Here is a 16,453-nt window from a genome sequence, read left to right as displayed (position 1 = left end):
ATTTGCTTCACCCAAAACAAAAATCATATTACCCAAAACAAAAATCAAAACTGTTAGATATAGAGATAGGACATTATTAATTAAATTTATAGGCTCTTAAGTAAGCTATTAGATGACATGAAAATATACAGGGTGTTTCATTTAAAATAAGAGAGATTTTTATATTTAAAGTTGGGCAAGTTTGGCCTTTCAAAAAAAACACCCTGTACAACAAAATGAATAATTTTACATAGCACGCATATCAAAGTAACTTTATTTTACTTCTGATGATAAAAATTAAGTCTGTATTCAAAATTTAGGTGCTAAATTTTAATATTAAAGAGATGCGTGCAAATTCTAAATTTTTAACAAAATTTGATTTATCTCCTAAACTATTAATTTTTGGCATATTAAACCATTATCAAAAAAGATTGGTAATTACGCAAAGAATTCAAAAATGTTTTGCAATACAGGGTGTTCCATTTAAAAAAATTAACTTTTGTAGTGCCCTACTTTTTCGGAGCACTCTGTATAGTCCAAAATATTTTTAAAATGTGAAGAATGCTTAACCAAATAATAGTCCAGGAGCACGTCATCGATAAATAATATCATCAATGCATAATACTACTCCGCGCTTTGAAAAACTCACCCTGTACAAAAAGATTGTTCATGCATGCTTGTCAAGCTTGCAGTTGTGTGTGTAGCCACCATAAGTGAACCCGAGATTTTTGCCAAAGACGTGTGCCAATCAATCGCTGTCTACCTGCTTTGCATCATTTGCGTTGAAATCTCGGGCGTTTTGAGCTGATATCTATTAATGTTTTGCACAGGTGTACTTCAAAAGATTATTTAATTTTTCTGTGGACATTTTGCGCGATAAACATTAATTTGTTAACTTTAGCAGCGTAGTTAAAAGCTGCTTCCCTTCTATAATATACATAGTTATGCTGGCTACAAATCAAAATAAGTATTGTGGTGCTAGAGCAAATAAAGACCCAACGATTTTGCAAAAAAAATTTTTCTTAGTAGAAAAAGAAAATTTTGGATGAACCCTATTTTGCCCTAAAAAATAAAAAAAAACTTCTTACTAAATGACGTCATTTTCAAAACATTGCTATGCGAAAACTCTCCAATATGTCAATTTTGCAATATGCGACAGTGTTGCCATACTGGACAAAAATCCATAAAGTTTAGCTAAAATTCGGCAGTTATTAACAAATTTAATAGAAGGAATAAATTTCGGTTTTCCCTTGGAAAACTTACTAAGTTGTAAGTGAATTTTCTATTGATCAATATTAGTATTTTATCATGAAACATCTGTTTATATATATTTTCTTTTTACTTAAAAAATTTTATTAATTAAAAAAAAATTAATTGGTAGGGATTCCTCATTTAATATATAAAATTTAAGAGTGTAAGGGCTGGTAGGTGTCCAACCCAATCCATCCCATCCCATTATGTCGCATTCGCATAGTTACCATAAAGTCCTTGTATAAAAAATCGACATGGAAATAACAATTTAAACAAAGTAAACCAAGTGGCCTGACACCTTTATGTAATAAAATAATATACAGGATGTCCGGAAAACGGAGGGCAATCTGCCGGCCACATATAGGGTGGACCCAAATAATGCGACTTTCGTGACGTCATTTTTTAATTGGGCGCTTTCAATATACAGGGCGTCAAAATGAGAAATATAAAATCGCTTTTTTGAAGTAAGTCGAGTGTTTCATAAGATATTAAATTAAAATTTGGTGTGAGGGTTTTTTTTTGGTACGAGAAATTGAAATTCGTTCACGGATTCGTTATACCTTGCAGAGGGCGCCACCTGCACTATATTGCATGTGTTAAAAATACCAAAACTTTGTTGTACCTCTGTATGATAAAGTTCTAGTAAAAAATTCTAATTATCTAATCTTTGTATGTTTCTTTGTATGTATGTCTCTTTGTATGTATCTTTGTATGTAAATGTATCTAAATAATTCTAATTATCTAGATACATTTTAACAAGTTAACAAAATAAACGTATTTTTTTTTAATTAATATTAAATTACTTATCATAATAAAAATCATAGAATAATGACCCTAAATTATTTGTTCTACGTGACCTCCATTCATTTGAATACACAAACGAGCCTTTTTTATTAAAGAAAATCTAAAGATTTGAAAAATATTGGGCGGTCAGACGATCCCGAGGCAAGACTTACTTTTTGTAGATGGTTATGTGAAATGAATAATGGAAATCTGGATTTTATAGGGGTGATTCCGTTTACTGACGAAGCAAAGTTCACGAGAAACGGCATGACAAATATCCATAACGCACACATATTGGCTGAAGGGAATCGTAGGGCCATAGTTAAGACACATCATCAAGTAAATTTTAAAGTCAATGTGTGGGCAAGTGTTGTGGATAACTTTCTTTTAAGACCTGTCATTTTACCAGGTAATTTGACTGGTGATTAATTTCTGTTGTTTCTACAAGAAATACTGCCCGATTTGCTTGATGATTTGCCTCTAAATTTAAGACAAAATCTTTGGTTTCAAATTGACGGTGCTCGGGCTCATTTTGCTATAAATTTTAGGAACTATTTACATTCCTAATCGCTGGATTCGTCGGGGTCGAGATGCTCCTATTCCGTGGCCACCCCGTTCGCCCGACCTTACACCTTTGGATTTTTCAGTCTGGGGATGTATGAAAGACTGTGTATATGGTTCCGATTTTAAACGAGGATCATTTAAGGGAAAGAATCATTGCAGCTGAAGAGCATTTCAGGTTGAAATTAAATATTTTTCAAAGCCTTAGATTTTATTTAATAAAGAGGGCTCCGTAGGCGTATACAAATGAATGGAGGTCACGTAGAACAAAAAATTTAGGGTCATTATTTTATGATTTTTATTATAATAAGTAATTTAGCATTAATTTAGAAAAAATAATTTACGTTTATTTTATTAACTTGTTAAAATGTATCTAGATTTTAAAATTAAGATATCTAATAAACGGATTCTCAGGCCGACATTTACTAAGAATACTTTTTTTTAAAGAAAAGATTGGATAATTTCTTACTAAAACTTTATTATACAGGGGTACAAAAAAGTTTTGGTAGTTTTAACACATGTAATATACCGCAGGTGGCGTCCTCTGCAAGGTATAGCAAATTCGTGAACGGATTTCAATTTCTCGTTCCAAAAAACCTTTTTAATTTCCTGTTTAATTTCTAATCTTATAAAACACTCGACTTACTTAAAAAAAAAAACGATTTTATATTTTCCATTTTGACGCCCCGTATATTGAATACCGAGCGCCCAATTAAAAAATGGCATCACGAAAATCGCATTATTTTGGTCCACCCTATAGGTGGCCGGCGGATTGGCCTCCTTTTTCCGGACACCCTGTTTAAGGAATGAAATCTAAGAAAATAGCTTTACAATCCGGCAACGTTGTAGTGATTAGTTTGATTCTCCTGAATTAGTTGTGTGTCAAATGTCAATATTTTGACATTTAGTTATAAACGTCAACGTTCCTAAATTAAAGGAGGCAATTTGGTAAACAACTTTAAAAAAGTGTTGTGTCTTTAATCGTTATATTTTCTTTACTTAATATAGGACTAAAGTAAAAATATTTTAGATCAATATAAAAGTGATTAGTCCGCAATAATACTCTAGTATACTTTTAATATTTGTGTACATAAGTAAATAGAAGCATAGGAAAATCGTGGTCCATTTTGGTTTTTAAACAAAAAAAAACGTTTGTTTCAAAACTCTTGCTGCTCGTTTTGCTCATCCAAAATTTTTTTGTCATAAAATTAAGACAATACATAAAATACATAAAATTAAGACAAAAAAACTTCCTAAACATACCAAAAAAAAAAAAAAAATCGTTGGGTCTTAAACTGCTCAATCACCAGTGTTGTTATAAAGGACTTCATAATAAAAAAACGCAAAAACATTAATGTAAGTTTCTTTAAACCTTAGATTCTAAATCAAATACCATTCAAACCCGTGGATTCAAACCCGTGGAAATATGGATGTTTTTTGAGGGGAAACACATTACTAAAAAATAATGGATATGCTAAAATAATTTTTTGAAAAATTATTCTTAAAAACTATTTTGAAAAAAATATTTTGCGTAAGAATATACCAAACAAAATTACTAAGAAGAAATGTACGAAAATGTGGTATCTTGGAAAGGTTTATGTATAATTATTTTTTTTTTCCCTAAATAGAGAGCTTCATTTATTATAGAATTTTCACCAAATATGTTGTTATAAATATTGAATTCAATTTAACCTATTAATACAAGCTATTTTGTTTAAATGTTTCTTTTAGATACTTTAGCCTTTACAGAACAGTGTAGTGTTATTTTTTAGGTAGCTTATTTCTCATCTAATTTGATTTTCAAAAATATAAAAAATACAGGTTTACAAAAAAGCAAATTTAGAACTATGTAACTGAGTATTAGATCAATACCTCAGAGATAGTTTTATAAAGAATAAATTATACTTATTCTAGTCATCAATTAATGTAGTTAAAGATTTATTGATCATGGATTGTTTAAATTAATTCAGATTTAAGTTCTTATTTTTTTTTTGTAAATTTGGTCTTAATAATTTTAGCTCAGCTGAAGGATTTAAAAATAGTTAATAAAAAATATTCACTGCATTTAAGGATTTATTTAAATCCTTAATTATTGTTATTCCGAAATTGCATCTACAAGCAATATAAGGAGTTTCACGTCTTCCAATCAAAAAATATCGAATAATTCAAATAAAACGCGTTTGGAAACATGTTCTAATGTAATGTTTTCTGGATATTTCGCAAAAATGTTAATAGAGAAAACAAATTGTGAAACCAATCGTGAATATTTTTTGAAAAAGGATAAATCAGAAATAAGCGATAAGAAAGAAATGTTTCAAATTCATAAAAATTACTAAATCAAATAATGTATTTTCTCTAATAAGATTATGAGACCATTTTTAACCTTATGTGAAAACAATAAAATGATTTAATGAATTCATACTTAATTTTTAATATTTATAATACTATCTATAAAATATAATTAGATAAAACAAAAATAAATATACTAAACCCATGTCTAGGGCAAATTGATAAATATTTACAGTTATTAATTAAGATCTTGATTTATAATAACTAAAAATGGGAAACTCCAAACCTTATTAGCAAATCTTAAAAAAGTCTCATGATAAACCTCACCAATAATTATTTATTTTATGTACAAGAAGTAAACCGAGGTCTTACAAAATTGTTTCTCAATTTTCTATAAGAGCCACTTTCTGTTTTTCTTTGTTTTACTTATTTAGGGAAATCTCAAATCAATTTTATGGTCTTTAAGTAATAACTAGTCAGGATTCACCAAGAAAATGTTGATAAATTATTACTTTTACTTGAACAAGCAAAATTGAATTTTTGTGATGTGTTTTTTTTACTGAATGTTTTCAATTAACATCTTGTGCATGCTTTAATATTGAAGGTTATAGAGCATATTATATGGAAGGAATTTTAATAGAAATGATGCGCGCTTAATTCTAATTAAAAATGTGGTAAATCTTGTTGCCAATCGCCCTGAGTCAAAATAATAATAAGCAGAATAACTTTTACTATATTAAAAAAAAACTATGGGATAAATATACTGTATAGATTTCCAAACTCAAATATTAATTTATTATTTGAGGATAAACGCGTTTTTTGATGACAAATTGCAAAATAATATAGAAATCTTTACTGGTGATATAAATATTGACTTGAAGGACGTAAATAGCAGTAAAGTAAATGAATATATCTCAAATTAAGTTGGTTTTTTGCCCTATATTAAACTAACAACTAGATATGACTCAGACTCCTGTTTGGACCATTTTTTTATCAACACCAGCACAACAAAACAGATAAATTCTTACATATTATATACTTGGGTCACAGATCACTATCCAATTATGGTCAATATATCGCAACACAACACTCAAAATTCTCTTTTAACAAATAAACAAGATAAATATACCAAAGGAAAAATTAATGACTTGGAATTATTGAAAATAAACTTCATAAACTATGACTGGAGGTTACAGAAATTCAGGACTCTATATATATATATTTTTTTTACGAAAAAATCAAGAAACTTCAAAAAATTATGAAGGCATCCGAAAGAATAGAAGTGTTTAAAAACATTAAAAACAGGGTAAAGAAATGGATAACAAGAGGATTGATTGCCTACAGTGATAGACTGTAGAAGAACCTACAAAAACATTACGATCATGAATTACATAACATTTACAAAGTTTATAGAAATCATTTACATACACTAATAAATATAACAAAGTATACATTTTACAAAAACAAAATAAATAGTAACAAGAATGATATAAAAAAAGTATATAAAATCATAAATAATATAACCGGTCGAGGCAAGGGCAAAAAAGCAATACATTGGTTATTAAGGATGAACAAGACCAACCTTTTAACTATCCTCTCATAATGGCAAATATTTGCAACAAATACTTAGTGGATGTCAGCACAGAAGTAGAAAAAGAACTAAAAGTGCCAACTTGTCTATGTTTTTAAAACCAGTTTCAGTCAAAGAACTTTATATTATATATATCATCATTAAAATCAGATAGTAGTCCAGGGATGGTCGGAATAACCAGTAGGGTATTAATGATAATTCACCTTTTTATTGTTTTACCCTTACAACACGTAGTTAATCCAATCTTTAAAACGGGAAAGTTACCAGAACACTTTAAAGTCTCCTTAATAACTCCATTATTTGATTCCTTTTAAAAATTTAATTAACCTATAATAAAAAATGTCAAAAATGTGGTTTCCTAGATAAACAGAGAAGAATTTTCTAAAATGTGGCTTTCTATAATATCATTGAAAACCATTTTTCAAGAGCTGCAAGATGATGTATCATTTGACCATGTATCTTTCTATTTAAGATTTTGGGGGTGTATCTCAGCCTGTCCAAAGAGGTCACCCTGTATATACTTTCCATTATAATAATCCGTTAATTGACCCTATTAACTTTTCGACAGTGTATCACACTTGCATTCTTCAAATCGAAATACAAGATACCTCATTGAAAAGGTAATTAAATGGGCTATTCAAAAAAAAAATGCAAATGGTCAATATAGTGCCGACAAAGAAAAAGAAAGTTGATGATGGCTCTCTAAGGACACAACGTCGTATTCTAAATTTAAAAGTGTTATCGTATAGGCGAGAAATAATTTATTCTTTTAATAAATAATTTTTTCCCAACATTTAGGAAGAATTGGGAATTTATAATATTTTATTATAAAAGGAAACTATAATGCTTAACTTTCCTCTAAATATACCACCTCGTATCTTCTACTGTTTCTGAGATCGATACTGCTTATCCTTATTTTGGACATCCTGTATAACCATGATGCGAGATCTTTAAACTTTAATTTTTGTTTTTTTTTGTTCTTACTAACTTTCTATAGTTTTTAGTGTAGTTGTAACAACTGGTAATTAAGGATTTGCCCGTATCGCAACTTAAATATGTATTTTCCATATTTTATCAAGTTCTATTAACATCCTCACTCAAAACCCCTTTAACTTTTTTGTTTTTAATTTTATTTTAATTTGAATTAAAGGTATTGATTTTTCAATATTTTTCATCCAAAAAAGGTGTACTCTACAGATCTTACTACGCTACACAGTTTGTCAGATATTGATCATATGACAAAATGAGTTATTACTTTTTACAAAAAATATTGACTAAGAAGTTATATTACCATAGTTATTAAGTCTCATGAATTATTTCAATTGTTCTTTATATTTACCTGAAACCTACTTATATCTTAAAATTTGTCCCACATATTTTTTGGATCTTAGTTTTTAGTAAATGAAGTGCAACAGGCTTTTTATTTAAAAACTCGACCCTCTTGACCACAAAATGGAGAAAACATCATGTTTGTTGTTGGAGTTATAGCATGTATTTAACTTTGTTGGTAATTTTATAAGAAATAGCTTTTTATATATTTTTGTTATTATTTTTTGTCTCAAAAACATATTTTGGTAACTAATTATTTGTTTATAAAATTTAACTTGTAAGGAATGTCAACATGCCTTCACCCGTAAGTACACACTCATCACTTGACCACCTAAATGATACCACTGTGTTTGTTGCGTGTTAAAAAAATAATAAAAACATAGTTGGCAGCATCATCCATGTCTTAAAAAAATAACCAACAAGGCCACGTAGCCGGAGATTCCAGCGTCGTTGAAAACTTCACTCAAAGAAGCCAAGTCCAAGCGGCTTAAATGAATCTTTTCTAGATTTTCCGGTTCGCGGCAGATCACACAGTGAACGAAAAAAGCATTTTTTTGTGCTCGTTTTCCTGAGACCAGTAACGAACAATGGAAAAATTGTATTTACTATGCAATGGAAAAGAGAACTCATCTGAAAAAAAATATTTTCTAACAAATTTTTATTTTCATTTGCCTTTTCCATCATGGTTTTACAAAATGCCGTTCTTCGCCACTGGGTTTCAGGAACCCGAGTTTTGGAATATTTAAAATATTTGTGTCTATGTTTTTTCCAACTTCTTCTCGATCGTACTAAAACCAAAACTGAAGCTCTACAAATTCAACTATTGTGACTTTATATATTATCCTTGCCTTAGTTTCCTTGAACGAAATAAGGTTCAAGTAATGCAAAATGCATGTTGTAGACTGATTTTTGGTCTAAACAGGCGCGACCACATATCTCAGAAATTGGTTTTACTTTGATGGCTAAGAATGGAAAACCGGTGGACTTCATCTGGGTATCTTTCTGCATCAATTATCAACTTTTCCGCCGGAAATACCCAACTAGATAGTATTTTTGTTACAAGGTCTACACTTCATAGTGTTAGTATCAGGCATAAATTTTGTACAATCTTCCTAAATTTAGAAGTTCATTTTTTCAAAAGTATTTTGTTTTTACCTCAATTTCTCTTTTGAACCAGTTGTCAATAGAGTTTAGAAGTTTTATTATTTTAAAGCTTAAAGTAGTGCCTCTTTTGAATCAGACAAACCAATGAACATCGGCTGCCATAATTGCTTATCTAGTACGTGTACTTATCTCTCCTGCAGTTTTAAACTACAACGTATATATATTATTATGAAAATGTAAATACGTTAATTATTTTCCTAATTTTTGTACTATTTTTATTAGTATTCTGTAGTTAAAGTTGATTCGTAGGGTTTCTTTAGGGTTCTACTTACGTTTGGTTTATTATTTTTATCTATAATGTTTGGTTTTTAAGTAATTCATCTTGTTCGAGAGCCCCATTTTGGCCCCAATTTAGGTTATTTAGGTTATATAGGTTATATCCCTGTAGTTCTAATTTTCTAGAATTTGTATAATTGGTTGCTTTGACTGTCAGTATTCTCCTAAAATTATTGGTCTCTTTCAGCAAAAACAATGAAGATAATTCCAAATATTGTTGAACAATAACTGTTCCATCGGGTTTTAAAAAGGACGCGCTTCGTAACAATTCATTCAATTTTAATTAATTAGTCAGTTTTTGCCTTGGAAACAATTAAACGATAGTCAAGGCGAGTTAGGTTAGTGTTTTTGACGTTGACAATAAAAATGTTCCCGAATTTCGTTACAATATATATATTTTTTTTATATTCTTAAATATTTGTAATTTAATGTGTTCCATATTTTTGTTATCACCGCGCACTGTAACTCTTAATGTTTATCTTTGTTAATCTTAAGGCTAACGTTGGTGTTTTTTGTATTTAGTTTATTTATTTTTCAAACCATTTCTTCCCGCCGTTCTATTTCCTGCACCCTTTCAATAGGTGGTTCTTGCGCTTTGATGTAAAAATGTCTAGTCTTGGAGGCAAAAAGATGTATCAAAATTTGAAACGACATTTAAAATAGTTTTAGCACGCTCAAGGAATCGGTCTATTTTCAAAAGATACTTAGAATAAATCTCTGTATTGTACTGCCGAATTGCCTCCATAAAACCATTTAACCAATTGAACTTTTTCGGAAGACATAACAGACTTAATGATTAAAAAAAAAATAAAAAAAAAATAACATAGCTCTTGAAAACTCAACAGTGCAGTATGCAATCATCAGCAAAATGAGGTCTGCTGATTGTGCCGAAAATAGCAAATCAGATGATTGGAATCGCCCTGCTGCTTATCAACCAAAAAGTAAGCGGTGTTGCCATTTATAATGCCTATGTGTCGTCTTCTATTGGTCAACCTGTATATCATTTTTAAGTCTTATATATTGCTTGGGCATAGTATTTTTTTTTAATTATATAGAATATAAATGTTGGTCTTCTTCTTTTAAATAATTTAAAACTTCTTTAAAATACAGATTTTACCTAAGCGCGAACAAAATATACTATATATGTAGTATACACTCAATAGATCCTAAAAATTAGAATAGAATATTACAAAGAGGACAGATCATATATAGGATAGAATACCTTTAATTTATATATTTACTATATAAACTTATAACTATATATATGTATACTATATTTACCCTAAATTATAAAAAAAAACTAAAAAAACACCTTTTTCCGGTATTATCCTAGGCAACATAATTAGGCACTAAAATCCGATAAATAAAAACTGAACTAGACCAATTACTATAATCACTAACAATTGAAGCGGAAAAAATTATAGAACCGGTCTAATAGAACAATATTACCACGATAGTCCATTGGTTTTAGGTATTCATCACGCAGACCGTTTGAATCACGTGACCGCAAATTTAACGTATATATCATAAGAACTCATAAGTGCGATTGTCAAATTATCGTCTTTTCTTCAATTGCAAAGTACAATAGAGTAAACATAAATGTGCCGAGCATTGTTATCGATCGCAATTGTCTTATATCTTATCTGAATTATATTTAGATATTATACGACGGAGCTTCGGAACATAATCATATGAACAAAAAGATATCCCATTGCATGATAAGACTATAATGGAAACGGTGTCAATAATTATAGTAATGATCGTGAGAGAAATCAGATCTCGAAAGCCCTAAATTATTTTATATTTAATTATTTAGCAACACCTTTAAGAACCACATCTTTAATACATTATTATACAAGTATGGTTTATAATAATAAGGCTTGTGTCATTAAATTTTTCGAATTTTATTTGCACCCAATTTGTGATAAAGGTGTAATAAATTGTTTTTTCTCTATAAATAATAAAGCGAGACACAAAAACAATTGGGTTGTGGATCCAATATTTTGTCACAATTACTAAAAATTATATTGCTAAATTTCGCCAAAATCAGATAATCTAATGTTTTAAGATAATAGAATATTTGTTGAAAAATACGATATTGAAAACTATCGCTCAACGAAGTACTAAAAAATTACCTGGGTTTTAAGAGACGATAACCAACATATTTTATCTATATTTTTGATTGGGAGTTATACGTGAGTTTTAGATGGTCAAAATAATAAAGTTTATTATTTGTTATTAGGTGCTTGTAGGATTCGCTTAGTTCTTCTAATCTACTGAGTATGTTTGATATACAGGTAGGCGAATAGAAGACTACACGTAGACATTATAAATGGCAACACCGCTTTTCGCTTACTTTCTGGTTGATGTCTCTCCGCTTACTGCTATTTTCGGCACGCATAATCAGCAGACCTCATTTTGCTGTGTGATTGCATACTGCACTGTCGATTCTTAAAACCCTATTTTAATTTTTTAACATTTTTATCATTATGGCTGTTTATATACCCCGTCTGAAAAAGTCCAATGATTTTATGGACGCAATTCGGCAGTACAATGCTGGGATTTATCTCAGTAAATTTTGAAAATAGACCAATTCCTTATGCTAAGACTATTTTAAATGGCGTGTCAAATTTTGAGACATCTTTTTACCTCCAAGAATGTAGAATTTGTCAAATCAAAGCACAAGAACTACCTATTGAAAGGGTCGAGGAGAACGGCGGGAAGAAATGGTTTGTACCGCTTTAGTTTTGGTTTCAATATGATCGAGCAGAAGTGTTGGAGAGGAACTGGGTATGCACCATAAAACTGTGACGAGTATTTGGAAAAAACATAGACACAAATGTTTCAAATATTCCAAAACTCAGGAGGTGTTTTTTGAAGACCAGTGGAGAAGAATGACAGTTTGTGAAACCATGATGGAAAAGGCAAATAAAAATAAAAATTTATATTAAATTTTTATTAAAATAAAATATTTTCTTTCAGATGAGTCCGCTTTTCCATTGCATAGTAAACTCAATTCTTCCATTGATCGTTACTGGTCTCAGAAAACGAGCACAGAAGTTTTCAGTTCCGTACTTCAAAAGTTGAAAGTTTGGACTGGTAATTTGGGTCACTATATTATTGGCCCATCTTTCATTGGGGGTCCTTTGAATGCCGAAAAATACTTTGAGCTGCTACAAAACCAAGTTGTTCCTGCCATTCAACTTCTCCCTGGTGTAGATCTGGGATAAGTGTATTTTCAACAAGATAGTGGTCCCGATCATAATGCGGTTAGAGTAAAAGAATTTTTAACAAATACTTTTCCTAACCACTCTATTAGTGGCACTGTCAATATTAAATAGCACAACTGTGGACAGTTATTTGAAATTCCTGGCATAGTATCCCTTATCAAGATGCCAAGATCTTGTAAACTCTATGCCACGACACCAGATGTGAAGCAGTAATTACAAACAAGGGCTTTGCAATAAAATATTAAAGGGTAATCTAAATTCTGGATGCAAATTTATTCATTTTTATAAGATAATATATATATTTTTTTAGAAACACTGTTATCTTTTCGAACATACAATAAGAAGAATATTTATTATTTTTTTTTTTATACAAACATATAAATTATATATTTGTTTTAATTATTAATTTCCTAATAGTATTTACTCAATATTGACCTATCTCATGTTATTGCGTCTTTCATTACATATAAATGTATTCGCTTTATTTATACGTAACCAATTTAAACGACATTTTAGCTTCGTTGTGCTGTTATTTTGTTCACAACTGTAGATCCCGCGTGCTCCCACATTCAGTATTAAGTATTGTCGGGGTTTCCTATCCATTCGGGTTTTTTTTAAGTTAGTTGGTTTAGTGTTATATGATCTTGATTATATTGCATACGTCGATGGGTTTTTTATGAATGGAATCAGTCATGCTTTATTTACAACTGGGCCTGTCTTACCATGCCCCGCAACCCTAGATTCGATTGCCATACATATCTAATATAATTTCCTTGGTTTAAAATGCAAAGAAGTTATTAAATGTTCCTTTTATTTCGATCCACCTAGGCTAATATATAATTATTTTACTAGACCTTATTTTAGTGTTTGTACCACCAAAACGTTAATATTGAGATGTTAATGATACAATTTCAATGTACATATCTATTTATTCTTATTGAGTAAACAAAATTATACAGATTAAAATAGTTTATATTTAACTCTTGCCAACGCATCTTCTTAGAAATTATTTTGTATATTATCATATTTTATTTATTACTTTTGATGTAATAAGTATTAATCCCCCTATGATAATTTTTTCATGGGTACATTCAACAAAATGTTCTGTGATCCTATGAGTTCGTTGAAGCAAAAGGGAATGCTTAGTATCAAATGGCATGTGGAAATGGCCATGTGGTCGGAAACGAAGAAGCGGACTCTCTGCGAACCCACTGGACTGGAATCGGTATAGCCAAATGTATACTGTAACTGTCGCATTAACGAAAAGCCTGCTGGACAAGTGGAGATGGAAGCACCTGGCTTAAAACAGGCTAAGGCACACATAGATGGGCCCTCTGCGTATCTCACCAGACAACACTGCACTTAAAAAGACGCGAAATTCACATGGCATTTAAGATGTCATCTGCACACAATAGGTATTGCAGACATCCCGGTATGCCGCTGATATTGAAAAGGGGATGAAACTGCAAACCATGTTAATGCGGAGTGCCCTGCACTCCCGCGCGCTAGGTTTAAATATATGAGTAAAAAACAGATTTGCATTTTCTTGAAGAGAAAAAGTATTTGGACACACGAGCCTACTTTTTCCACCTTGGGAATATTTAGTAGACATAATGCACATCACCAGGCTAAAGAAAATCCCACAAAAATTGCCTCTGGAGGAAGATCGAAATTTAATTTGGCAGCAAGAACAAATCATATAGAAAAATAATCATATAGAAAGAGTTTATGGCTTTTTAGATCCATACGCCAAATCTTTTTTTTGGCTTATTTTTTCCAACCATGTGCATATCCATTAATCTTACACCCATATTCATATTCAATCTCCGGCGATTCGCTAGTGGAAATCCAGCGGAAATCGCGCTTAGTCGTAGCCGATCTAGAGTTCTAGCCGGGACACTGGTTTCGTGGCGTCAAAATTGAAGCCGATATTTGGTGGCGCACGCCGGGACCGTCGAAAGTCTATCGGGCCGGAGACTGGTTGGCGTGACGTCACGTTAGTGGCCGTGTATTGCAGCTTTGCCCCGTTTAATTAACACACAGAGCGGCGTCGAAAATATATTTAAATTTAAATATCTTGGAAACAATTACTCGTAGTAAGTTGAAGTAAAAATTATTGGACATGGAATATTTTTAGCCATAAATTTAAAAAGTTACTTTTTATTTTTAAGCCTAACAGTAAGTAAAAAAAAATATCTAAAATTTTGAACTGCTAATTATTTCAAGAAAATGAACATAATATCTCACAATTGCCTAGGATAAAGTTATGTTAAAACAAGATAATTATTAGACACGTTTTATTTCAAATAATATATTTTCCGGAAAAAAAAATTAACTCAAAATATTATACACAAACCTATTTAAAGTGTTTGTACAAAAACAAAAATATATAGGTAACAAAAAAATAATTTATAAATATACCTAATAATTATCTAAACAAAAATAATTACCTACAAAAACTAAATCAAATAAAAGTTTAAATTCATCAAGTGAAAAGGTGGGTAAATTAGTCATAAAAAAAACATAAACAAATTAAAAAATAGCAAATTAAGGATTATTGGCCTTCAGTACATTTTCGAATTCTCTTTTTTTTCCAACTTTCTTTTTTTTAATAAATCTTCCTCGATAATATTATTTTTGGCCTTGCTATAATTATTTAAAAGGATATTTGCAAAGGTGTTAATACATTTTTCATTAAGTCATTACCACAGTCACAATTGTATTTATCCATTTCAAAATTTGCTACCTCCAGTTTTTTTAACGCAAGTGTTTTAAAAATGATTTTGTAGGAAAATTCAGTGAAATTTAAAAATGTATTTTCGTATCATTCAGAAATAATAGTTTGAAACAAAGAGTACATGGTTATAATTATATTATTAAAATAATCTTTGGCATACTCGAGTCATATCTTAAATCATTATCAGATATGCTTATTTCGTTATACAACAAAAAATCATTAAATGTATTAATAATAGTATTAGTAGTGGTACTGTTAATCACTGATGCTTTGAGTATTGAAGTATCGGTTATATTGAAAAACTGTTTCAAAACGAATTTTCCATTTGGGCCGGGCGCCAAAACGCTCACTGTGTAGTATTATTGAAATAGTAATATTTAAAAAGCGAGGTGCGATGCGCGATTCCCGCCGGCCACTAGTGTGACGCAATCATTGTAGAGGGGATACAGTCTCCGGCCCGATAGACTGTCGACGGTCCCGCGCACGCCGTACAGTGGAACGACTAAGTGGAGATACCGCGGGACCTAATATTTTACATTTTATATTTTTTAGATAATATATTTTTTTTATTATTACGTATTTTCAGGTATATGATAAATGTTTTAAATATTTTTTATTATTTATTTTATTGGAAAAATATACATAAACGGTGTTTCAAATTCGTCTACCCTCAAAATACGAAAATGGATAATTTACCCCAAAGTTGCACATTATTTACTTGTAAAAGAATATGCCATATAAAAAAATATATATATTATATTTTATGTGGTTTTGAAGATTATTGAAAAAAAAAAAACAAATTTTCAAAAACTTATTCTTGACACTTTTGTGGGTTATCTTCTTAGAACATTGAAAGGCTAGAATTAGTAAACAACGACTTTGTTTGAGTCCAACATGTGCACAGGGGCAAGAGGGGTGTTTTGTTTACAAACATATTTGCCGATTCTCTGTTGTCAAGTCGACGCAAATTTCCAACGGAGGAAATTTTTAGCTATATTTTAACAACCATTATAACGTTAATTTAACTTATTTGTGTTGTATTTTATAGGAAAATTTAAAATAAAAAGTATAAATACTACAATTAACCTATTTTAGCAATAAATATAATATCCTTAAGCAAAAAATAAACAAAATTATTAACATTCTTATCCCTAAAACTGCTTCTAAAAAATTTGAAGCGACAACACCGGAGCTTTAGCGCCTGAGCCATACGCGTAGTGTCATCTGTCAAACGGCTTTTTGTTTATTTTCGGGATTCGTGTA

At 30.3% G+C, this 16,453-nt stretch overlaps 1 protein-coding gene across 6 annotated transcripts in view; it reads right to left on the bottom strand.

Annotated features, from left to right (window-relative positions):
• Window positions 1-16,453, bottom strand: part of LOC126734085 (E3 ubiquitin-protein ligase RNF144A) — a 246,320-nt gene that overhangs the window by 90,589 nt on the left and 139,278 nt on the right. Inside the window, exon 1 of one of the 6 annotated variants that reach the window (XM_050437635.1) lies at window positions 10,536-10,783. The exons of the other annotated variants lie outside the window; for them this stretch is intronic. Coding sequence (XP_050293592.1) covers window positions 10,536-10,563 — 28 coding nt within the window. The 5' untranslated portion in view covers window positions 10,564-10,783. Of the gene's footprint in view, window positions 1-10,535; window positions 10,784-16,453 lie in introns of those variants that run through there. 6 annotated transcript variants of the gene reach the window in all.

This window comes from Anthonomus grandis, chromosome 1 (genome assembly GCF_022605725.1).
Source record: "Anthonomus grandis grandis chromosome 1, icAntGran1.3, whole genome shotgun sequence".
In the NCBI taxonomy this organism is placed as follows: Eukaryota; Metazoa; Arthropoda; class Insecta; order Coleoptera; family Curculionidae; genus Anthonomus; species Anthonomus grandis.
The sequence above is the reverse complement of the archived record's forward strand: the minus strand, read 5'-3'. Positions and strand labels throughout refer to the sequence as shown.